The 24,929-nt window shown below is 44.7% G+C and overlaps 2 protein-coding genes across 7 annotated transcripts in view; both read left to right on the top strand.

Annotated features, from left to right (window-relative positions):
- Positions 1 to 6,782, top strand: part of LOC105279302 (neurobeachin-like) — a 126,130-nt gene extending 119,348 nt beyond the window's left edge. For both annotated transcript variants that reach the window (XM_011338969.3, XM_011338971.3), the window contains one exon: positions 6,613 to 6,782. In XM_011338969.3, the coding sequence (XP_011337271.1) occupies positions 6,613 to 6,674 (62 nt within the window). In that variant the 3' untranslated portion in view covers positions 6,675 to 6,782. The remainder of the gene's footprint in view (positions 1 to 6,612) is intronic.
- LOC105279301 (neurobeachin) overlaps positions 1 to 24,929 on the top strand; it is a 181,837-nt gene that overhangs the window by 16,133 nt on the left and 140,775 nt on the right. The gene's annotated exons all lie outside the window — the stretch shown is intronic.

Here is a 24,929-nt window from a genome sequence, read left to right as displayed (position 1 = left end):
TTAAATATTCAATCGCATATCCGCGAATTCACATCTTTACAATATCAAATTGAATCAACACGCTGAATTTTACAATGGATTCGCGAGATTTTAATCACGCGTACAATTTCAAGTCAAATAATTAAAATGTAAAGCTCAGCGCATCATATTATAAAACATTATAAAAATTGATAGTAAAATATATTGTGCAGTATGTAGATCGCACGGAGTTACAGTGGAATTTGTCACAATCACAATATTATGAAAAATTATTATCAATCGATTAAATTAATCTCAGGCAGTAAAATACATGCTTGTGCTTCATTTCTCGCAATCTTAATGTGAGCTATTTTAATCAAATTTCTGCAAGATCTAATTAGAGATGAATGTGCTGGACATCGTTGTGCGTCCGCAGATTTGTACACATGCTAACATAAGCCATAACAATGCATACCACGTAAAGCGTTGTAATAATCGACAGCTTACAGTATGGAATACAGCAGGCCGATTAATACCTCTTTAAGCTATCAAGAGTACACAGCTATTAATGCGTGCATTCCCACCCGCGCGAGATTTCCTAGATATCTAAAGCCGCTATTACTTCTAAAGCATTACCTTTAAAAGCATACAAGAAAGATACTGTAAGATAGAAGAAAAGAAAAATAAAAAATTTCATAAATTTTAGATTCACATAATCCGCAGCATGCGTATACTTGACGCCTTTCTTCTACCTTTTTTTGAAAACATACATTCTCCCGAAGCACGAGAGACTTCTACTAATCATCAGCTTCAATGCATACCTATTGACAAAAAATTCGGATTTGCATTTTGTGAGAGTGTATATCGAGTCCGAGAGTGTCATGCAGGTGGATTTCCACGGCCGTGTCACGTTCGCGGCGGAACTAATGGGAAATTGTAATTTTCAGCGAACCGACTCTCGCGATTCAGCGTCCCGTTACAATTTCAGGCACCCACCAATCCTGCCGTTCGCCGCGCGCCATCGCTTTATACCGAGTATGACTAGACTCGTTCAATTATCGAGTGCGTGCATTCGTTCGACAACGAGCGCATTAGCGGCAGCCTCATTATACGTGCGACTGCAGCCATGGTGACGGGAATGATGCCGCTTCGTGACGGAGTTTCATCGAATCTGCATTCTCTTTTACGAGAAACCGACGCGTGCCGTGTGCATTACCATATCCACATTATTATTATACGACGGTCTCTAATCGCTCGGGATCGCTCGGAGACAAATTGCAGCAGCTCGAGGAACCCGGACTACGAAGTCGATTGTCAGCCGCAATTTCCTGCCAGCAACGCCGCTGCTAGATTAAGACCCGGATGACTCGAATCGCGGGAATGTCGTAGTTACACCGGGACCGCGCTCGATTGGCTCTAAGGCCTCTTTAATTGCTCGATCTCCAATTCCACGGCGATTGGAACTTATGCCTCGCGCACGTAATGTTATCTGGGAAGCTTCGGCGAGCCTACGTGTTACAAGATGTACGCTATTACAATATGCGCGCAGAGATCGATTTTGTCCTGCATATTTCAAAAGCCTCTCTCCTGTTTTATGAGAGATTAATGATACAAGTACATAATCGTTAATAATGATTCCGTTCGACTACTCCCGAAATTAATCATTCGAAAAGAAAGCTAGAAAGCCAGAAAGACAAAAAGAGAAAGAAAAAAAATGAGAAACGAGGTACAAATAAATGTTACAGTAAGACATAAGTTGCGACATTGGAAATCGTTAAAAATTGAAAGCGGAGGCGCCAGACGACTGGCGGTAATAAATCGTGGTTTTAACGTCGAGGATACCGGAGGCCCCCGTAATGGATTCTTCGTTGCATATAAATCTAGCGCGGTGTCTCTTTGCGGCGGATCCCATGGTGCATTTTGCCGCAACCATCGATTTTATCGTTCGTCGTAAGCGCGGTGTGTCTCGAGCACAATGCGACGACGATCCGCCCGCCCGCCCGGCCAAGAAACGACTCGCGGTTCTTCCAACTCATCCTGAAAGTCGATCGGCGCGTTGGCTGCATCATAAATCGTCCCGCGTGATAAGTTCCTCCCCTCGTCGAACGCCCTCGTTCTATGGGATATCCGGATTCTTTCCGAAAACATTCCCCTGCGACGTTAATGCCTTTCATCCGTCAGACTACCACGCTACCCGACGAGAAGTTCGCGGAATGTATACCACGTCATCGTGCTAATTGCAAGAATGAATCACACGAATAATGGAAACCTATCGATCGATGCACGGATGCAAGCGAGGTATCATCAGCATGACACTTCGCTCAACACGAAATGGATCATTCTTTAATTTCCGAACTTTCCTCTCACCAGTAACCACTGCTTTAACATTCCTTTATTTATTTATTTTTTCTTAAGACTAGTAGAACACAGGCGTGCGCTATTTTATTTTTCACTGTTAATAATGTTTTCGAATAATAATATCTTAAATAATCCTTTAGATCGCCAGAATAAATGAAAAAGTTCTAGCCATTAAAATTTTTTTCTTTTTCCAAGGAGTTCTGTGCTACTTATACTGTTATTTGGCATATTGAGAAGAGGTCTCAACGATTGAAAATCCTACCGGTGTGAACCTGGCACCTGACTTTAACGAAATGAAAATTTTCGGGCATATTTCGTTTGTACCTCGTTTGTACCTGTTTGTACCATCGTTCGTTTCGTTTGTACCTCAACAGTTTAAAAGTTATAAAGGGTCAAAAAATAGCCAGCACCCGACTAAAAGATATCCGAATTTTAATAATGCCATTCGAAAGAGCATCGTTTGTACCTTCAGGAACCATCGTTTAAATCGTTTGTACCTCAACGGAACCGGAAGTACAGGCTTTTCAAAAAATAGGTCCAAGAGGTATCTTCGTCAATTTTTGAGATATCGCAAAACGGCCAACGGCGGTCGAAAGAGCTCGGATAGCGCCTGTTTGTAACTCCGTTCAAATAGTTTGTACCTCAAAGGAACCGGAAGTACAGCATTTTCAAAGTAAAATAAATAGTTGTTCATACCTCCGTTGTTTGTAGAGATATCCGAAAATGCCCAACGCCATTCGAAGGAGCATAGTTTCTACTCGTTTGTACCTCCGTTCAAATCGTTTGTACCTCAAAGGGACCGGAAGTACAGGCTCTTCAAAAAACGTCCAAGAGGTACAAACAGGCGCTATACGAGCTCTTTCGACCGCCGTTGGCCATTTTCGAATATCTCGAAAATTGGCGAAAGTACCTCTTGGACGTTTTTTGAAGAGCCTGTACTTCCGGTCCCTTTGAGGTACAAACGATTTGAACGGAGGTACAAACGAGTAGAAACTATGCTCCTTCGAATGGCGTTGGGCATTTTCGGATATCTCTACAAACAACGGAGGTATGAACAACTATTTATTTTACTTTGAAAATGCTGTACTTCCGGTTCCTTTGAGGTACAAACGATTTGAACGGAGTTACAAACAGGCGCTATCCGAGCTCTTTCGACCGCCGTTGGCCGTTTTGCGATATCTCAAAAATTGACGAAGATACCTCTTGGACCTATTTTTTGAAAAGCCTGTACTTCCGGTTCCGTTGAGGTACAAACGATTTAAACGATGGTTCCTGAAGGTACAAACGATGCTCTTTCGAATGGCATTATTAAAATTCGGATATCTTTTAGTCGGGTGCTGGCTATTTTTTGACCCTTTATAACTTTTAAACTGTTGAGGTACAAACGAAACGAACGATGGTACAAACAGGTACAAACGAGGTACAAACGAAATATGCCCGAAAATTTTCATTTCGTTAAAGTCAGGTGCCAGGTTTACACCGGTGAAAATCCTTTAGATTTAGAAATGAAAAAGTTCTAGCCATTAAAATGTTTTTTTCCGAGGAGTTCTGTGCTATTTATATTATTATTTGGCATATTGCCTAGAGTTCTCGATGATTTAAAATTCGTTAAATCAATAAATGAAAAAGTTCTAGCCATTAAAATTTTTTTTCTTTCCCAAGGAGTTCTGTGCTATTTAACAAGCCAGTTTTGGTCAAGAATAAAAGAATTTGGTTAATAATATCTTATATCTATTATTTATTATATGCACAATTATCACACTCTACCAAATTGTTATCCTCCACGCGAAGACAGCCGCGCGATGGTAATCTACACTGAACATAACGCACAACGCGAATCGAGATAACCAATCAGCGTCGCGGAAAAGAGGCAACAATGATTTCGATTTGATTTAACACGGCTTTTTTAAGAGTGGATAAGATATTACATATAAAATAGAAGTTAATACAGAATAGCCTACTCCGAGAAGGATAAGAGTGATTATCACAGATACACATGAGATTGACTGTCTCATTAATTGTCTCATTGTTACCATTCAAGACGTGCTTCACGGTGTTTAATTCTAGTGCCTGTGTTTCAGAGTCACATAAATTTGATCGTAATCGGATCGATAATCGCAATAGAGTTTCCGGGACGGGAAAGGGAACAGAGTGGAGGGACTTAAATTTCAATCCGTCCTCGAAGCTACCAGATAGTTAAGGTTAAACGTTCCTCGTCATACCCTCGTCACGGAACGACCAGTTCGCTTTCCGCGATAAGCGATCGACTAATTAGGAATCTTGTTCCGCCGGCGGCATGACGACGACATCACGGTGTAATTGTAGTAGCAACGGCGACAGAAGTAGCAGTAGCAACAGCAGCAGCAGAAGCAGAAGCGCAGCAAATAGCAGTCAGTCATCGTCGATGGACAACGCGAGATCCAAAACCTGCCGGAAGCGGACGGAGCGATTTTGCGGAAACCGCGCATGTTTCGGGATAATCCGTGACTAATGAATTCTCTTGTCGCTTAATCGCCTTCCGCCAATCGCGGGGAACAGACGACGTTCGTTACGAGCGTGTAATTGCACCGACAATTCTAATGGATATCTACTATAACCCCCTCCCCCTCTTTCTCTTCCTACCCCTCGAATCGCAATTAGCCTACGGCGAACGATAAGCAGGATGTAAGAGCCGTCCTCGCCTTGAAAGAAAATGGACAAGAAGCCAAGAACCAGTCGCGAAGAAGAACTGTTAAAAGTAAAATCTCTTGAGCACACAGTACCCCGTGGTCGTTACGTTAGAATAGTAATTTCCGTATTCTTACGTAATTTAGCCCGCAAATGTAACTTTAATGAGTTCTCATGGATTTACGACTGCTCTTTGTCGCGTCACGTTAAATTTCCCCTGAAAAATTTAGTCTTAAAATGTGTAATCTCATATTAATCGTGAATGCAATTTATATTCCTTCTTGCCTCTACCATTCCGATATGACCGAGGGGTGCAAAAACAAAATTGGACGTCGCACGTTGCATTTACAATTGGCGTCCTACTTTTCATTCGTAATTTCGCCTCTCCGAGCTTCTTTTTCGATGAATCATGGAACGATGCGCAAGAAAAAACTGAAAAAGTCATCTCGTTTTAATTCGTTACGCGATGTTAAAGTCGTCCAAGAAGGACGAACAATATCATTTCGCGTCGAGAGCACCGAGTTTTGTAATAACAACGATTGCCTCTATCTCTACCGCCCGGTATTGTCGTAAAAATCTAAGGTGAACCAATTTGCATAGCTTATTTCTTTAGATTATGCGACGGCTGGGACATTGTTTCACGCCGTCGTTTAGCGGAATAAAAGTCGGGTTCCGCCGTCCCGCATAATTCGCTCGTAAAGATAGGAATGGAACGGTGCTTTCGAATGCTTCATAATGGCAGTTTCGGAGTGGCGCCCACGGCGCCGTTGCGATCCATCAAATCGCGACATTTTTACGTGTTCTTCGTACATCTCCCATGAGAAATCCCATCTCCTCGACTCTTCCAATCCCTTTTTCTTCGCTCTCTATTATGCGACGCAATAGAATTAAACTATCGTACGTTATATCTCTCATGCCAGACATACATTCACGATACATCTTTCTCCGCAAAATCGGAGCTGACGCGTTCCTGCATCTGAAGTTTCTTGTAGCGCTACAGTGTGTATGTTTCTATGTGCATGTGGATTGTGCATCAGTTGGAATCACCGATGCAATATTTGATCAGAAATATCAATAAGTTATCTTCAAACTTTGCAAATCATTTTCTATTTTTGACTTTTCATACAGACACGAATACGATGCCGATTCTTCGATACGATGCAAATTTTATTAGAATAACAAATTTTGTACATGGTGTGATGGTGACCTCGAGGATAAGAAATTTTATGTACTACTTCAGTTTCTTCGTTAATTTCACATTTCTGGTTGGTGTACGATCGCTCGCACTATCAAATTGTGGGATACGAATTTTTAATATTTTTCTTATAAAATACACGCTATCGCGATGTGTCAGCATTACTATATAAAACAACTCCATAGAAAATTCCACGTGAAGTACGCACATCCCGCGAAAATTCCAGTAATCCCTCATCTTGCGTCACGATGCGTTATGCGCGTCTGAAATCGCGGGTGATTACAGCTTCTTAGCGCACGTCAAACTCACGGAAAACTTCAACCGTGTGTGTATGTGTGTGTGCACCACGCGGCGTTGTTGTTCGCGGTATGCCGTACAGAAGTCGTAAATTTCTACGTATATATTTTGAACATTGTTATTTCTATCTGTTTCAGGTACGTATAATCGAGCCGAAATGGAACACCGTGCACACCGGATGACGTACGTGCCCACGTAACGTGAGTGTGGTCAGTGTGGTCAGGCGGTGCCGAAGCGTTGTAACGAAAGCTCCCAGTTAATACTCTGTAAACGAAAGTAGAATGCAAATAAATCGTTTACCACACCACTCTCGTGCTCTCTATCTCTGTGTCTCTGTCTATCTCTTTCTTTCTTTCTCTTACTTTCTCTATCTATCTCTATCTTTCTCTTTGTGTGCCTCTATTCTTCTGTATCTCACACTGCGCTTTTCTCCAAGCCGCTAACGTTATATTACACGCACGCTGGGCATCCGGTAAGCCAAGATTATTCGGATTACTTACGCATACCGAAACTCGCGACGTTATAGAGAATTAATAATTGCATATCGCGACGCATGTCAGACAGCTGCGAGCTTCGATCATTGAATCGCGTTTCTATTCTATCGACGACGACGTTCCGCGCGAGAAAATCGGTGATGTAAGTAATTACGTTAATCTCCTTCGCCGACGTGCTTGCTCTCGCTTCGAGTTACTATCGATCTGACGAGCATCCGGTTTTTCCTGCAATATCCATATCGCTGCGCTGATGATGGCGATTCTATAGAAACTCAGCTTGTCGCTTCGCTCGAAGAAAACTGGCTTACTTTTTGCACGCGCAGACGCCAATCAAGAAATGACGGAAAACAATGTCTCTTCGACGTGGGCCCACCCGCTTCGCGAACGACGAGGAAAGAGAATTGCGCTTCGTGCACGCCGCTGCACGTCTCCTTAAACACTTGCTTTAATCGTAATCGCCTCGCAGCTTTGCCTGCGCACCGCGCGTGAAATACAATCTCAACAGTCTGAAAACTTGATACTGAACGGAGCATCGTCGAGGAAGAGCCGTTGATTCTCTCATCGATCGATGTCAAATCGAGATAATCAATCTATCGGGTAATCGAGATAATCGGACGCTTATCTTTCGGCGCCATGATGAACGTTCAATTTCCGTGTCTTGGGTTCATCCGTTTCCAACAGGAGTCTGCATGGACTGCATGCGCGGGCGTACATACATGGCAGTATACACACGCGCGCGCGCATGTATATGTACTTTATATAAACTACATACATCGGCCCGTTAACAAGCGAGGTCGCGGGGGAATTAGAACGCAGGTCGACGGGGCGGGTACGCGACGAGGGTTTCCTCGTATTTTCGCAGAGAAAGGCGATACGGCGCCCCTTAAGTGACTTTATCCGATCCGATAGTCGCTTCTCCTCGCCCGGAGACGTGCGTTACGCTCGGATCGGCTTTCAGCACTCCCGCGCGGGTCGTAGGAGGCAAAGGGGGTGCGGGTGGATCTTATGGCGGGCTTTCTGCCCCGTGCAGGCTGCTTAGATAAATAGGGCGGACGTGTGCCCGATGTTAGGAAGCCGGCTCGAGAGAGAGGGGGAGAGAGGAAGGGAGAAAGAGGGAAGTGACGGTCACGAAACTAAGCGACGCTCAAATAAAGAGAGAAAAAGCAGGAGATGGGGAAGGAAGAGAAAAGCGTCAGAAACAGTCCGTGAAAGATCGCCGGATCTTGACGAGTCGGGATTGACCGTCGCTTTACTTCGACTGAGCCACTCTCGCACTCGAAATCCGGTAATATGCCTACTATCGATCCCTCGGGAACGACTTCTTCGGAGACAACGGTCCCCGCGGTCTCTCCGGGAAATACCGCTCTCGCTGCGATTTATCTCGTCTCTCTTCTCTCGACATAATTGCTCGACCCAACTCGGCGACGAGCGCAAGGACGGTTGCACATGCACCGTCACATCCGGTATCGTTTGCGCTTTTACATCCTTGGCTCTAAAGACCGGCAGCACACCACGGGTCTTCCGGGTCTTTTAACTCGAAAGTTCCAGTCCGTACGCGTAAATCGAGGATTCTAGCCGTCCAGTGGTTCTGTGGCTTTCAACGAGACGAGCATAGACATCAGCCGGATCTAAACCTGAGCTTACTGAGGATATTTGCGTGGCCGGCGCATAATTCCGGTATTATCCATTGTTTCAGATCGGATCAGATCCCGCGTTGTGTGCAGCTGCGCGCGGATTACGCGGATGCGCGTGTTATCTAGTACACGTGAAAGAGACGCGTCAAATATTTCATCTTCAATGCGGATAAGTATTCGTCATGTTTTATAACGGATAGATTTTACGCGGGCACGCGGACCGATCAGGAATTTTGCGGCGCGTGAATGGAGCTTCGACGCGGTTAAACGAACGCTCACCGAGGCGGAATCGACAGCATCGGAAATACATTACGGAAACATTTTTATTAAAAGCCTTTTGCTCCCGATCGCATTCATTCGGCTCAATTTTCCTTCGCCACGGGACTCCGCGCATTAATGCGCGCCGCGTGAGCTGGGTGCAACGCGGGTATATTGTTAATTTACAGGGGATGCCGCTTCACGGGGTACATCCGTGCGTACAATGCTCACCGTCAACATCAGTATCACGACAATGGCGTGCACGTTGAATTTTTAGTACGAGCACGAGCGCGCGGCTATCACGTACGCGACGCGCTGCTTGCATTTAATATCATGCCGCGTCCGAGGTACTCTGATCGTTCGATCTTCTTCGTATGTTCCGTGACGTTTCGACCGCCGCGTCGGCGGAAAGGAAAGCACACGTGCACAGCACCGCGAAAAATTCCAATAGACCGCGGTAAATTCTCTATTGATCCTGGGGACGCTTGAGCCCAGCAAAACGAAATTCGACATCCCGCTGTGTTTCGTTGTGCCGTGTACGACGTGTCGCCTACATCTTGAATTTATGTTTCGGCTGACATCTCGGTTAAATCTCTTTTTGAGATTATTATTATTCCTTGTGTCTCAGAAGGATACGAGCAAGCAAGAAGTCACAATTATGAATAAAACTGGCCTTGCAGCTACATTACCGTTGTGACGTTCCAGCTTTGGAATATTCTCTATGATGAATTTTTCAATGTTGCTTTAAACACGTCGCATTTTCAAGCCCGCCGGGGTTTACACAAACGATCATTATCTGGTCCATGCAAAATGTAGAATGCGCACAAAGTGATGACGGTTTCGCGATTAAAATTTAATGGCGTTCGGAGTAGCGAGTTTTCCCCTTTTTGTGACTCATTACCCGCCCAAGTCGCCTCTTGGGGCGACGGTTCTTTGGAGTGCACTTTATTATACCTAAAAGTTTCCTTGTTCTTGCGTAAATGCTTGCGAGATTTTCCGCCAATTAATCTGCGAATCACGCGGGGCTCTTTATCATTTGTACATTTAGTTTACAATATCGATGCTCGGTTGCATTCGTTGTTTCGCTCGGGAAAATAAATTAAGCACGAGCGCTCGAATAAACGTGTTTTTATCTCCAGTTAATCGGGAATTCGCCGAACGCGAATGCACAAATTACACCGTATGGCGTCGAACGAGTGTTTTTTAACGTGCCATTCGAAATTCTCACGATCAGCGCCATAATATAGACCCGAGACGTATATCGGTCCGCGCAAATTGAAATAGGTATTTCACTTCGCGGGGAAACCCGTGGAATAAATCACGCGAACGAATTTCCCCGCAAAGTGGATATTTCTGATCGGAATTTATATCGGACCCGAGGACGTACGTGTTCCTCGTCGCGCATCTATCTGCGTAACGTATATAGTATACGTCGTCGTCTCGGCGAGCATTTCCGGCATAAATGGATCGCGCCATACGACAAGCATTGCGATACACTTACGGTCGTAAATTGAACCATAAGAGGATTCGCGCGTAGCCTTCAGCCACAGGAGCCCCTCAGCTATTTATACTAGTATCCGATATACTTTCAACAGATCATATTAATCCCCCCTTGGGCGGACGAATACAGCCCGACACACGGCTCTGCCTTTGTAGCTCTATAAAAATGCATATACGAGTACTGCAGCAAAGATAATGAAACAAACGAACCGAGACTGCTAATCTTACATTCAAGGAGCGCGGTCCGCGTACAACGTGAAACTCTTTAAGAAAATTAAGTGTCAGACAGAGCGTGCGTTTTCATTAAAGTTTCGCAGTGGTTCGCAATGTTAACAAGGCCGTGTGAATTAAATGTCCAAAGTTCAGTGCGTTTTAACGGAATATTGTTCGCAAGAGCAGTGATATTCAGAATATGTCAGCGGTTATGCGTCGTTTTGTTACTATTCTGAACGTAACGGGCGAAATAACTCATACGCCCGAAGAAAGTCGACGTATGCACGTTACATATTCGCGTTCTTACGCGACAAACGCGAAATCGGTGGCTGCGTGCGTCCCGCGCGTTATACCTCGGAACGAGAGTTACAGCACAGCTTCCGCTATCCAAGTAAAAATCAGTCAAGAGATAGCCGGCCGGCCGTGTGTTGCACCGTAAATCACTCGTCGACACGACCATCATTTGAATCGGCTGCCACGGTCGCGATGACCGTCCCGAGATGACGATATGTTGCACAGCGTTTCGCAGTGTGCTATAGTAGTTGCACTTTCGCATCTCTTGGTAATGCGGGGCGAGAAAAAAAGAAAAATTAAAAAAGGAAAAAAAGCATCTCGTCGACCCGTTCAATGCGGCACGATCCTTTTTTATCCCTCTTCAACCAAGGGAAACGTGCGCGGAATCGTACGAAAGCGGCGTTTATCCTCGTCCATATGTTCGCGAGACGAGAGGCGTCCCATATGTCGCGCTAAGCAACGCGGCCGATCTATTTCATAAGCCACCCCCGGCAGCCGTAATCGTCCCGCAAATTTTAGCGCAAATCCGCTTGCGGATTGCAGTGCTTTCGGCGATGCAGTTTTCCCGCTGCTCGTGTCGAAATATTGGACAGAAAAGACATCCATCTTTTCTGTGCAGTAATCCTACGGTCCACGCGACGAGCTTTTAAATCACGAAATTTTCCGGAAATATTTTGTAGAAGTAATAATCATGCATTAAATTATGTATATAATTTTTTCATTTAATTCCATTTAATTTGTAAAAAAATTTTAATCAACGGAGTTTTGTCTGAAATCAGCGAGTACCAGCGCGGGCGGTGCGCCACCGCGCTGGCAACTGACCACACGTCGACCATATCTACTGGCTGCGAGGTCTTCTGGTACTGCCTGACTTCACCTACTGCTCGCTCCTACTACGCTCTTACTACGAGATCAACGACGCTCTCTTATTTCTATCTATGTAATTGTTTTATTTATTTAATTAAACTGCAGTTTTTAAAAATTATATTTGTTACTTTTTACAACAATTTATGGTGCAATTTATTTATTTTTTCTATTTATAATACATCACATTTGCATAAGTATGCACACATATAAAAATGCTTTTAGTAAATTTATCTTTTTCATAAATATGAAAAATTGTTAATTATTTAAATAGGTTATCATGATACATTTGCGATTTATTTTTCTGTATAATTCCGTGAAAGGAAAATTACTGCCGTTGCGCGATAGCGGTTATAAATTTGATTTGTGTTTAATCCTTTTCCGCGAAGCTTGGCTTCAGAAAAAGGACCTTTCGAAGAAAAAGGAAACGTGAGCTGAGGTCGCTCTGGAGTGTACAGTTATTAAGTTCGTAACTACATTATAGTCTAACAGACTCGAAAGTTGGCTGAACGTTAACGCTGCTCGAATAAAGCATCAGAAATCAAACTTCACTTCATTTTATTTCATTTTCATCTCATTCCATATACATTATTTCTTTTTTAAGGTATATCTCGTAGTCGAAACGTTGAGGAAGATCGCCAAGTCAAAGTTTAACCGTTCCTATTAATCTAGCTGCAATCCGTATTTCGATCAGGTGCACTCGTGAAACTTGGAACAAATTCGTCCGAGTTCTTTACGATTTACCGCGACCTTAATTTACGATCGTCCCTGTCCTCGTAAAGCATGAAGTCGTCATTCCGGTTATGCGTGCTCGGTCTCTTCGTATCATTAAAAGAATTTAACTGTTTGTAACAGACACGTTTCATCAGCGGAAGATGCACGCATTACATCGTCGTTACTCAGCCCGATGACTGATCGTTAAATCGCGCATTTAACTTCGTTATCTATTATTTATGATGAACGAGTAAAACGTGCGAATCGGATGTTGTACGTTATTCGTAATTCTTACCATTGTCGCTATCAAGGATATAATGAACGAAATGTACTGATAATAACGAGTTCGACAGAACGAACCAGCAGACGCAGTATTTCTCTCCTGCGGAGTGGAAGGCACGAAACAATACGCGCGTACTCTACTTAAAAGAGCTCGGCTACGTTCGATTTACGAGTGTCAATGGCGAGCATTCCACGTATCGGGCAGATCGGGCTTTGGGCACGGTGACAATATCGAGAACTTCCACAGAGGATTTCAGAATTTCACGGCGTCACGCAGTATAACTCGCTCAGCGTGCAACTTTATTTATTGCATCGGGTTCGCCTTTGAAATTCAGTGGTAGACACAGCTTCCGCAACTTCCCGACGAATTGCCTGCTCTGTAACTTCGTTGACGTCACGCATTTGTATGGCAGAGGGCTGAAACAAGAGATGCTGAGTGTGCGTTCAGCTGACCGCGAGGTTTCCCTTGAGTATCCAACCGCCGCTAAATCGTTGCGAAATGTACCAGATACGTTACACATTTTGGATATTAAATCTACTGAGAATTTATCAGCATTACGCAATTAAATGCAATAGTGCTCAATAAACGTTTCGGTGCAAATCGTTTATATCTCATTTCGGTTATATTTCCACGTGGAATATCTTCATGTAGGTTTTGCGATACTTCGATCGATGTAAGCTGTACGATTTCAGCCGAAATCGGATGTGCCCCGCATTTGCAACGTTCACATGCGCTTCTATTTCCGCCATCGTCACGGGGCTCAAACAAATCGCCACATGAGCGCACAGAAAAAAATTATTAGCCACCGGCTCCACCGGCTACACACGTAACCCGCAGCAGCTTGCGGCGGTTATCATCGAAAATCCCGGGAAAAGAGGAGCTCTCTCGGGATAGAAAGCCCAAGCGTGTATCGTCGCATACATATATTTCTTCGGGGCGTTCGGTATACGAAAAGCGCAGCTGCCGAATGCCAAGCTAAGACGAATTGCTCAGACACGCTCCGGTCTCTCTATTGGCAGTCTAGGATGGTTAACTTATTTTCTCGCGCTGCGTAATGGAGTTTGTCTTCTCCGCGTCTTTCCCTCTCGTCCGCTTTCTGTCTATCTCTCTTTATCGCATCGTCTCGCGCGGCTTTTCCCTGTACGTCCATTTTGCGACTCGGCATTACGAGCTTTCGCTGCAGCTGCGTCCCGTTCTCCCGGCGCAGCTTCCTCCTCCTTCTCCTCGTGTTAGGGTCCGTCACACGTCGTCGCGTGTTTATGAGAAATCACTATTCCACGGGAAACCCATATAAAGTCACGATCCCGTCTGAGGAGGATATTATGTGCTCGCTTGTATGCTCGCTCGCCGAGCGTCGTTTTCGAGCAACGCGGCAATCTGCTTTGCAAGCCTGATGTACAAAACGACCCCGGGAAAGTAATGAATGTAAGGCGGTAAGTTCCGACGATTCCCACGGGAGTAGTTTGCCGCGAACCGTGATTTATCGCCGTCTACCGACACACGAAGGGAGCACTCGAGCACTTGTGCGAATCGCGGCCGCTATTTACGCGGACCCGTGTTGTCGCTGACCCCTTGCAACCCGATCGTGATAGATCCAACCTTATCGTCGCGCATTACTCGATCGTAAGAGCACCAGAAACGACATTTTACCCGGCGATTCAGCGAAACCCGAAAGGCAAAGGAAAAAATCCATCTGCAACACGCACTGCACATTTGTCATGAATTTGTCGCGCTTGTGTATCGTCGTTGAGACTTCCGTGGAACGATTCCGTATGAATTGCAATGGAGTTATCTCCTAAGCTAATTCCGCGATATCGCGTTTCACAAGGAGCGTGAAATTTCGAGCGTTCACCCTCGCAGTTACTCGTGTAAGATCTTAATCACGAAATATCGCGTGCCTCCGATATTTCGGAGGTCCCTCGCTTCTACATCGCCGTGAAATCTCACCGTGACGTTCGAGGAAACAGTATTCGGTTATGCAATTCGCGTTTCTATTAAAACGGGAGAGTTTAACGGACGCGGCATGCGCATTAAACCGTGCCGCGTGAGGAAATAGATATGCTTAATGAAATGTGCTTTCGGAGGACGCGAAAGCCCGCCTAACTCAATTTCTACTGTCGCCGCGGTAACCGCCGCGTGCCCTGCGCGTTGCATATGTTATTGCATGATAAACATATTATCATACTCCCCGCCTGATAAACCACGAAGACACTTGACGCTTTGTCAACGTGGGCGCATGCATAACAGAATCCGAATATCATCTCTAACACGCGATTCTTGACACGCGCGACATGTCCGCCTGCATTAATGAAGCGGAACAAACGTGTCCCCTCGATACGTAGGCAATAATCATTTTTATCGTAATTTCCCTGAATGCGCAATCGTTCATAATAAATTAATTTGGAAAATAATTGCTCGCAAGTGCGACGAGAAATTTCACGGTAATTATTATAATTTTGTCGTGTCGTGGACTGTATATGCATAATGGAAATCAGTTTCGGAATTGTGCAGTGAATAATATCCGGGGAACGTTGTGGCTCGATTCGCTGCCGAGCTAATTAATTTTTTGAACTGCCTCATAAAATTAGCGAAACTTAGGTTCGTTCGTTGGACGTAGTTAGAGAGAGATAGGAAGAAGTTTGATCGTCTTAAGCGAGAATCAGCTTAAGGGAAACCGACTCAGAGACTGACAGTTTATCTTTTCCGCTTTCAAGTTCCTGGACGTTGGGAATTGAGTCAGCTGCTGTTTAACGATGTTTCAACCACTTTTCGCTGTGAAATTCGTCGATATATATTTATTCTGAGCGATTCGAGATTATTATATAATACGTTCACCAATTCGCATTGTGGTGGATGTGCACGCTGTTTCGTAGAACAGAACAGAAGCACTTCTCTAAACCGAAAGCCGATCGTTACGGGCAATGCAAATTAGGAGGCTGGTCCGAGGGTGGGAGGATGGGAGAAAAGACGTGCTCTTCGGATCGTTGTTAAGTCCGCGAAACAATTTCACAAATTGCAAGCGAGCCAAAGTGGAAATCGATCGGAAGACCGAAGGAGTGAATCGCCCCAAGTGCAAACGGATATCCGCCTTCTGTGTGCCTTCGGCTGATAATTAATCCCTTACATTATTCTAATGAAATACGCGGAGGGGACGCAGGGGGAACTGAGGATCGGAAGGGACCGGAAACTTAGTTAGGAGAAGTGAAAATAAGCGGATAATGATAATAGTTCTTGGGCCATAGATTTTCCTCGGGCAAGATTAGGGGGCGTAACTTCCGGCAACTTTGGGGCTGCAACGACAACGACGACAACGACAACGACAGCGACGACGACGATGACAATGAGGTTGCCGGTGGAAACGTTCGATAGAGTTTTACATAGTAGTTACGGTTAATGCAATCTCAATGTTCATCAATTCTATTATAATTGCTGGTAGCTTATCGTAAATAATCCAATAAACACAATGCAATAAACCGTTCTTGTATATAAATTTTATATACGTATAATAAGCGATAGCGCGCGAAGACAGTCGTGCCGGCTGCGACCGCAATTTCGCACACAATTTCTTTTCTTCTTCCCGTTATCATGCGGAGACTATGGAGAAACGAGTGATGTTGTATCGCATCCCGAAGGAACCGCGTATTGCATTTATGGATTTGTTTTCCCCGCGGCTCTTAAAGCTTCACCCTCGACGTCAATCTTTTATGACTCCACGCTCATAGATTCTTACGATTTCAGTGCGTCCGCGATCATGTTTCTCAGTTTCACAACATTTCCATCGCCCTGAACCGTAAAACGAATGGTCGGTATACTTGACGTATTTTTATGTAACTCCCATAAAAAATACAATTTTGCAGCGAGCGTTGTTGAATAATGACCGATGCTCTTCAAAGAAAACCTAACGTGAGTTTCAATAAAACGGAAGCTGAATTTTCGCTGATAAGTTGCCGGGCATTTCGCGCGCGGTAACGGGCGATTCGTCCAAGATCAAAGGCTGATTAGGATGTCGGTGCAATCGACTTCCTTCATACCACGATCTTATTTAAGACGCAACAACAACAACGCGCGAGCAACGAGTAGCACTTCGCGGCGCAATATATCGGCGGAGTAAGATCCCTTAAATCCCGGATTAAATCGAAGGTGTACGGGAGAACGTAACGGCGATCAGGAGAAAGCAAACGAAGACGATGAGGAAAAAGAAAGAAATATAAATCGGTAAACCATCCCAAAGGAACGAACGAGAAACAGACGGTACAGAGAAAGACGGCTGAGGGAAGAAGATGGAGGGGTGGCTACGCCAATCCTTGATTTACTCGGGGGTTCTTATTGAGTGGGGGAAAAAGGCGGGCAAACAGGTTATCCGAAGCACAGGATTGTCTATAGAAGTAGGAGTAGGTGGCACGTGACGTGAATGCACAACGGCATACCAATACCCTTCGCTCTCATCTGTGTCCTCTCGACCGCCTCTATCTCGACTTCAACCCCGTGTGTGTTCTCTAGAAGAATGCGGCTGCTGCTGCTGCTGCTGTTCTACTACTACTAGTGCACCTACTATTGATGCTATTACTATCGTTGCTGCTGCTGCTGCTGCTGGTCGTGGTACCACTACTACCGTCGTGATTCGCGGCTACATATAAGCTCAAACATCGACCCGGTATTTTCAGCTTCTTTCATGTCCTTTCAGTCCACTTCTGCTGCGAACTTGTTCCAGTGTTTGCGAGACCATTTGCGTGGTATTTAACGTGATTTTTCAATCTCGTCCTTTATTGTTATCCCCTTTATCTTCCCGTTCGTACCCTACGGGATTTCTGTCACGCGATGAAAAATACGAAATACCGGAATCGAACTCTTTTTTGATTAAAAGGAGAAAGAGATCGCTTTCGCCGCTTTTCTATATCCGCGCATACGGCAAAATACGTCATCCGCATATCTATTCGTATACTGTTAGAATTTTGTGATTGTTCACCGCAGGTAGAATCAATACGTTAAAATAGCGGAGTACAACCGTAAGGTTACACACATGTATAGGTTGGATAACGGCCAGTTTTTTTTTCTTTTTTTTTGTTTGCGCGGGATAATTGACGAAGTGCTCCATTTGCTCGTCCGAGTGAGATGTAAAATTTATATTACGTACACCGCACAGTTATTCTTGAAGATTTTTTGAACAAAACAACCGAACCGAAGGTAGCAATTATTAAATTGGTTACTTTTATATATAATATAAAATATCACATGTACAAGTTATGAGCAACAAATATATAGCTTTAAAAAATTATGTGAGAAATTTGGTGGATATCAGTTACTGTCTATATTTTATTAGATAAATCCAAGTTAGCAAAATCCAGATATTTTGCATTATTGATCTACGTCGGCGGAAAAATATCGCTTACATCGCGAACAACGCGCTGCGCGGCCGCGCGAGAATGAAGAAATATATCCTTTACCAGAATATACATAGTTCCCGGTATTCCCGGCAAAATTGGACGCACATTTACATTCTTCTCGATTTCGGAAATCCCCTCAGAGGTATTAAGCCCTGAACCCGCCAAGTTTTTATTGGTCCCAGAAAGTTTCGCAACCTCAAAGGAGAATCCTGTCGGCCGCAGACCACGGTAATCTATAATTCCACGGACGAAGTTTAACGCAAGCCACGGAATGGAACGGACTCAAATTACGTGGCCTCTCGCGAATACCTCACAATGGCTTATCCTTGTAAATTGCTTCTTAAAATCCGCCGTGCTGCCTGACGAAACACGCAGCGTTCGAGGGGTGGACCGTCTTATTTCTGCGAGATTCATAGCGGGATCAATAGGGAATTTGACCGAAGCGAGAACTCAAGAAGGTTTGTCACGAAATTCGCAACGAGAAAAATTCTGACGCACAACATCGCCCCAGTATCATGCCGAATCCCCTCGGTCATTCATAAGAAATTTATCCGCGCGCGATTTTCGCTCCGCTCTCGGGATTTTTGCTGCGATCGATCCGATCGAACGCCACGGACGTCGCGTCGAAACGTCCCGGGGGGAGATACGTGAGACACGAGGATCTCCCAGGAACAAAATTTAATAAAGAGTATTTCGTTACGGTACGTGGCATGTGGTTCTGGAGGAGGCAGGGCAAGTAAGGGTGAGACTCGAGGATGATGCTTGGCGCCGCTTCAACGCGAGTATAAGCCAGCATCATCTCTGCGATCGGGTGCGAATCGAACGCTTGTTCGCTCACGTCGCACGAACACAGTCGCAAGTACGCGTACGCGCAAGGCAGATAAACACGTGTGTACAGTGACGGGGGCGAAGAACAAGAGGGTGGCTCCTGTGCATACGATTCGCCTTGATTATATTTCTCTTCCTTCATCGAGCGAGTCACGCCAGCGTGTTTCCCCACGAGCAGTGGCGTGAAACTAATTATTATTCATGTCACGAGCAGTTCGTAAGCATGCTCGTGCGGGCGCGGAGGATGACGTAAATAAATTATTATAGCGGTCGCGTGAAAAGCCACAATTTTGTATCCGTCGACTGCGCGTGCTCCTCGCATCATCTTGCGCATCGCAGGCGAAATCGCAGGCGTCGTCCACGATGGCGACCGACGACTAAAAAGTCGGGAAGCTCGTTTGGAAAAAGCACGGCTGTATCTTTGGCAACTTGCCAGCTCGCGCGCGACTCAGGAATAAGACGTTCTTATTTCGTATCGCGACATGGTTTCGAAAGCGCGTACCTGCGAGCTATCGCTTTACGAGTATTATTGGAATTTCGTCTTCACGGTAAATGGCTTAAAAATACACGAGGGGAGGTAATAACGAAAGCCACTCGCGTAGACTGTAATTATAGTGTCTCTACCCGATATCTTACCAAATAATCTCACCTAGCGAAAAAATAACTAGCGCACCGCCTCTTGGTTGCGGACTTAAGGGGATCCTGCAGTGACTAGTGAAACAGTGTTGCCATTTGCACTCATACACATACAAAAATTACAGTTGAAATGCTTTTTATAAAAATTTGGCAATTTGTACGCAGAAAATTGCGACCATCCCCTCTCGGAATAAAATAAAGGAATATAATGAAGCTTTTCGAGGTGACTTTAGAAGCGTAATAAAAAAGAAAAGTATCTGTGAAAATCTTGTACATACTTATACATGCATACAAGATTTTCACAGATATTTTCTTTTTTATTACGCTTCTAAAGTCACTTCGAAAAGCTTTATTATATTCCTTTATTTTATCCTGAGAGAGGATGGTCGCAATTTTGTGCGTACAAATTGCGAAATTTTTATAAAAAGCATTTTTTTGTGCAAATGGCAGCACCATCGCGAAAAAGTTCCCTAGTCACTCCAGCATCCCCTTAATAAAGATAACCGAGCATCGATATTCATTCTGATTGTTTCCACCGGACGGCTTTCGCGCTGGAATAGATACCTCCTACGCGTTGCTGGAAATACTTTTCAAGTATTCGCGCAAACGAAGATTCTTGCAGGCGTGCGAGCTTTTCCGTCGCCGCGTATTTTTACGTCCCGGATTTCCAACGGATTATTTCTACCATAATGCAAACAAATGCGTTGCGCGGCAAGAACAAAATATTAAATCATAATACTAATGGAATCACAGTTATATAATATAAATCTGTTTAAACCTGACATCGTTCTACTTCATCATCATAATTTAATTCTTGTTCGTTTTTTCCATCATTTGTTTACAGAAGAACTGACATAAGAATGACGTGTCTTTCGCATAATTCTTAATCTGACGAATTATTCGTAGCTCTCGCTTTGCATTTCAGTGCAGCGAGTATAAATTACATGCATGCATACTTTACGAGCGTGAGAATTAAGGGCTCACCCAAAGCGCGATGAAATCCCTCGGCGCGGTTCGTCGTGGTCCAACAACGAAATCGGCCACCTGGAACCTGCTGCATCTGGGACGCATGATGTATCGTAGTTTTCGATTGATCGTTACACTTCTCTTGTCAAGTGTGCTTTATATTCTTTAGGTATTTATATTCGCGACATGGTATTCTCTTCTCTGTGTTCTTGACGAAGGATGATGTGTCGAGCAAAAATAGCACGAATTTAATTTCTTTTGAAGATTAAGACATCAAACTCGAACAAAAACAATACGTGTTGTGGTGCAAATTACGACGTAAGATGCCTGTAGTTTTTTAATTTGCATCGCAGAGCAGAGTGACGATTATCCACGAGAGGTGGAAGTGGCGAAACTCATTTACGATGCTAATTATTTCGAACAATTAATTAACTCGGTTATATCAAACTGAATAGAATTTATCGGTCTGCCCGTTTGAAAAGCTCAATTTGTATAAGCACGACGCATCCCTGGCGCTTTGCATAAAACGGAGTAACGGAAAATGCTAATTGCTTTTCTACATAGGAAAGTTTTCGACGGGAACGTCGGGCTTCCGACGGAAAATATTATTGTCTTTAATCGTGACTTGATAAACATCGCGTTTTCCCTCGCTGCCGCGCAAGACGTCCGCAATTAAATGGCAGGATGCAACGCGATTCGGCAGGACTCAGGACAAGACAGATAGTCCACCAAACCCGTTACAGAACCTCGTGCGGAACAGCAATTCAGTATCAGTTCCAGTGCGGTCTCGTTTATTTTCAACTGTCAATAAAACGCAAATAAATTCCGCGGTGGTTGCCGAAGCTAAATATATTTCGTCCCAAAAACTCCCATATCCCCCGGTAACAGTCCCTGAGTTTTGTTCGCGGCGAGGGATTACGCGTTGAAAAATCCGACATCCTCGTTTCGCGCTCCTCTCGCTAAAAAAAAGGCAGGAAAATACGAGAAGCACTGGAGGAGTGCGTTTAGCGTGCATGTTAATAAGCGTTATCAACAGATCCCTCCGATAATCCGTATTAACCAGAATTTGCGGAACTCATCGGCTTGTTTCAAAACTCACGGACACGCATCTCACGCGTGTGTTAATATATTAATGTATTAATACCTCTTTTCGAGCAGACGTGTATGTACATTCATTTGAGCGTTTCGCGTATTTGAATTGCGTAATACGTAGCAAAATCCTGCCATTTCATATATTCGCGCGAGAGAGAGAGAAAGAGAAAGAGAGAACGAGGTGATCCGTGACACAACCAGCAAAGCAATGAGCGTGACCGCAGTTTCAACAGTATTATCGACCTGTTTTAGGAGCCAATGATGAACACCTGTTCACACACCGAAAGAGTACTCGCAAATATAACTATTCCGGAAATGCGAATTCCCGCCGACACATAGTAGCATTCTGCAAGCATAAAAATACAGTTTCCGCAATATTCGTTTTTGACTCACAAATTGTGTCTCTGAGAAAAATCGATTCGTTCGAGACATCGATCGTCAACAAAAACATCGATACACAGGCATACAATACTTGAACATTGTAAACACAATGTTGTAAAAACAAGTTAGTCACCCATAGATGCTGTACTGTAAAAGTGTGATTGTTACTGATCGTAACAGCAACGATCTGGTAACAGAAGGCTAACGTGCGTGGAATTAATGCAAGTTGTAGGCACGAAGCTGGCGCATTGTGGTCTCGCGATATGTCCACATTACAACATAATAGAGAATGCAGTGCGGCGTCTGCCAGGAACTTTGCTACGTGATTTGTTAACGAGATGATCCTGCGAGACACAATTTTTAATTTGGCGCGACAGAGAGATATAATGCAACAGTGGCATGTCGTCTGCAATCAAATCAATTCGTACGTGCACTATATATATACTCATCTCTCCGAATCCAACACGCTTTAAATATATTTTTATAACGCGGCGTATTTTTCTAGTAGCCCGATGCAAAATGAAACATTTTTAAAAATGTTATTTGAAAATGTACCGCGAGAGAAGTCTGAATCGGTGAAAATTGGTGATGAGAAAAACATTGTTGACGTATCATGGGCATTTAAGATTACTCGCTTTGGCGACAGCTAATTTTAAACATGCAGATCTTTACAAAGCTGTGGAAAACATGATAATCCGACAAGCGCAGCGAAGCGTGCACTTAGGCAATTGAAGTTAAAATTAACGTGCTGGAAAATGTTGGAAACCCAGAAAGCGTGATGATAAACGTCAATTTGCTTATAACGGACAGGCTTTCCCCCTCGTTGCGCCGAGAGAAGATCACCGAGCGATAGGACTCTATGAAAATTTATGGAAAATTGCGGAAATCTCGTCGAAAGTCGCGTCCATCTGCTTGAGTCGATTTGAGAATCTCATGCACGGCTTTATGTAACAGAACTGCATTGCGCGAGCTTATATCGCGTGAAAACGAGATAACACAAAAGCGGTAATAATAGAAACTACACGGAATTCGCGGGATTTGCTCTCTCGTAACGCTCAAATAACGAATCGCGGAACCGGATTATATGAAGATGTTCCGGAAACTCCCGAGGCAAGGAATTTCTTCGCACAACGGTAGCGAGAAAATGGAAAGCTGCCGGAAATGAAAACGCAACGAGAGGATACATGCTTATAATCTCCAGTATCAATTTCGCGAGGTTGATATTCCGAAAATATACATTCATCATCATAGAACTAAATCGTTTTACGAAGAAGATCTCGCTATCTGCAAAATACGTAATATGCATCAAAAGAAGCGAATATGAAATATACGAAGATATTCCGCGATAAACGCTTTTGCTGGCGCGTTGCAATGGCCAATCTTTCCCGTCTTTCGGAAGGCAGAAATATTCAATCAACATTTTTCTCGCTGGAGTTCTCCGCGCGAGGTGGGACGAGTCTTGAGCATGCACACCAGCCAAACTGTCCGAAGCCAGTGAACTTTTACGGTGGTTAATCGGTGCAGCGGCAGCTCTGCTCTCATCATTTTCAAACTGCCTTGAGCGGTCACGACAGACGCGTCCGGAGGACGTCACCTCAGGCTCCGGGCGACCGCAAAACCGCGCGAGGCGAGCTTATCGAGTTAAGCCCAGGCCGAAATCACGCCTCGCCTCGCCTCGAGCCACGGATATCTTGAGACACAACCGAAATATTCCATCTGCCGAGGGAAAGCTGGCCGCACCACCAAGTTGATGGGTAATGAAGATAAGAGTGCGAAGGGAGAGAAAACCAAAGATGGAGAACGCCGAGAATTCTCCAATTAAATCCCTACCCTACGCTCTCTCTTTCATCTCCTCTCGGTTCTCTTTGCCATCCTCTGGTTCTCCACCCTCGCAGCTACGAACGTCGCATAAACTCTCTCCCTCTATGACCGCGTCCCTTCGAGATTCATGTCGCTGCCCTTCGCTTTTCCTTATTATCCAGCACGCGGATCCAGCTACGACAGAAACTCAAATCCTCCTCACTCCGATATCATGGATACTGCCTGGCAGTAAAATAAAAAAAAAGGATTTGTAAATCGTTTTACGTGGAAGCGTCTCTTTTTTCCCTTTCGTCGCCGGTTAAATTGCGTCCACGTATATCTCGACGGGTGGATGAAGCAGTTGGGAATGTTAGCTTGTCGACTGATTCAATCGCGATCAGAATCCCGGCCGTTTGCGGTTGCCCTCAAAGCCGCTCCGGCGCCACGTAAATTTCGCAAAGTGCGCTCGCTATTGCAAACGACACGACGGATTAAAAGCGACGACTTAACGTGACAAGTTCAACGTTCCGAGCGACAGAAGAAAGATGTGCAATAACATAATAATTTCACAGCGCCGATATCGCAACGTCGTTTTCGATACCGTCAAAGTTGTCGTTTCGCACGTGTGAGCTTTCACCGCTTCACGAACAATATACCGGAGCACTCCAAAACGGAGCGTCACTAGATCCGATAGGGTGGTTCGCGAAATTTCATTTTTGCCCGATGAATGCACTTCCGGGATAATGTGCACGAACATGGGCTCGCCTGCGCGCACTGGTGGCACGTATAAGAGAGGTCCAGAAAAAAAAACGGGAGAAACCGATAGAAGGGAAATGGGACGAGGCGGTGGCGGAAAATAGGGTGGGATGCGATAGGGCCGCGTGTGTAGGCCAGAATTGGAGGACGAAGAGGAGAGAAAGGGAGGACCGGCGCGGGAGAGAGGACCCGGAGGGGGACGGACAGAGCGGAACGTGATTAATCGATGTTACCGAGCTAGACGAAGCGAAAGAGGGCGCCGTGACAAAGGTCGACTTCGCCATGGCGCCTCCACGCATAGCACCGTCGGATTACCGGGACGGTAACGAGTTAACGACGGAGGCCGGCTCTCGTCGA

This window comes from Ooceraea biroi, chromosome 5, assembly GCF_003672135.1.
Source record: "Ooceraea biroi isolate clonal line C1 chromosome 5, Obir_v5.4, whole genome shotgun sequence".
Classification (NCBI taxonomy): Eukaryota; Metazoa; Arthropoda; class Insecta; order Hymenoptera; family Formicidae; genus Ooceraea; species Ooceraea biroi.
The sequence above is the reverse complement of the archived record's forward strand: the minus strand, read 5'-3'. Positions and strand labels throughout refer to the sequence as shown.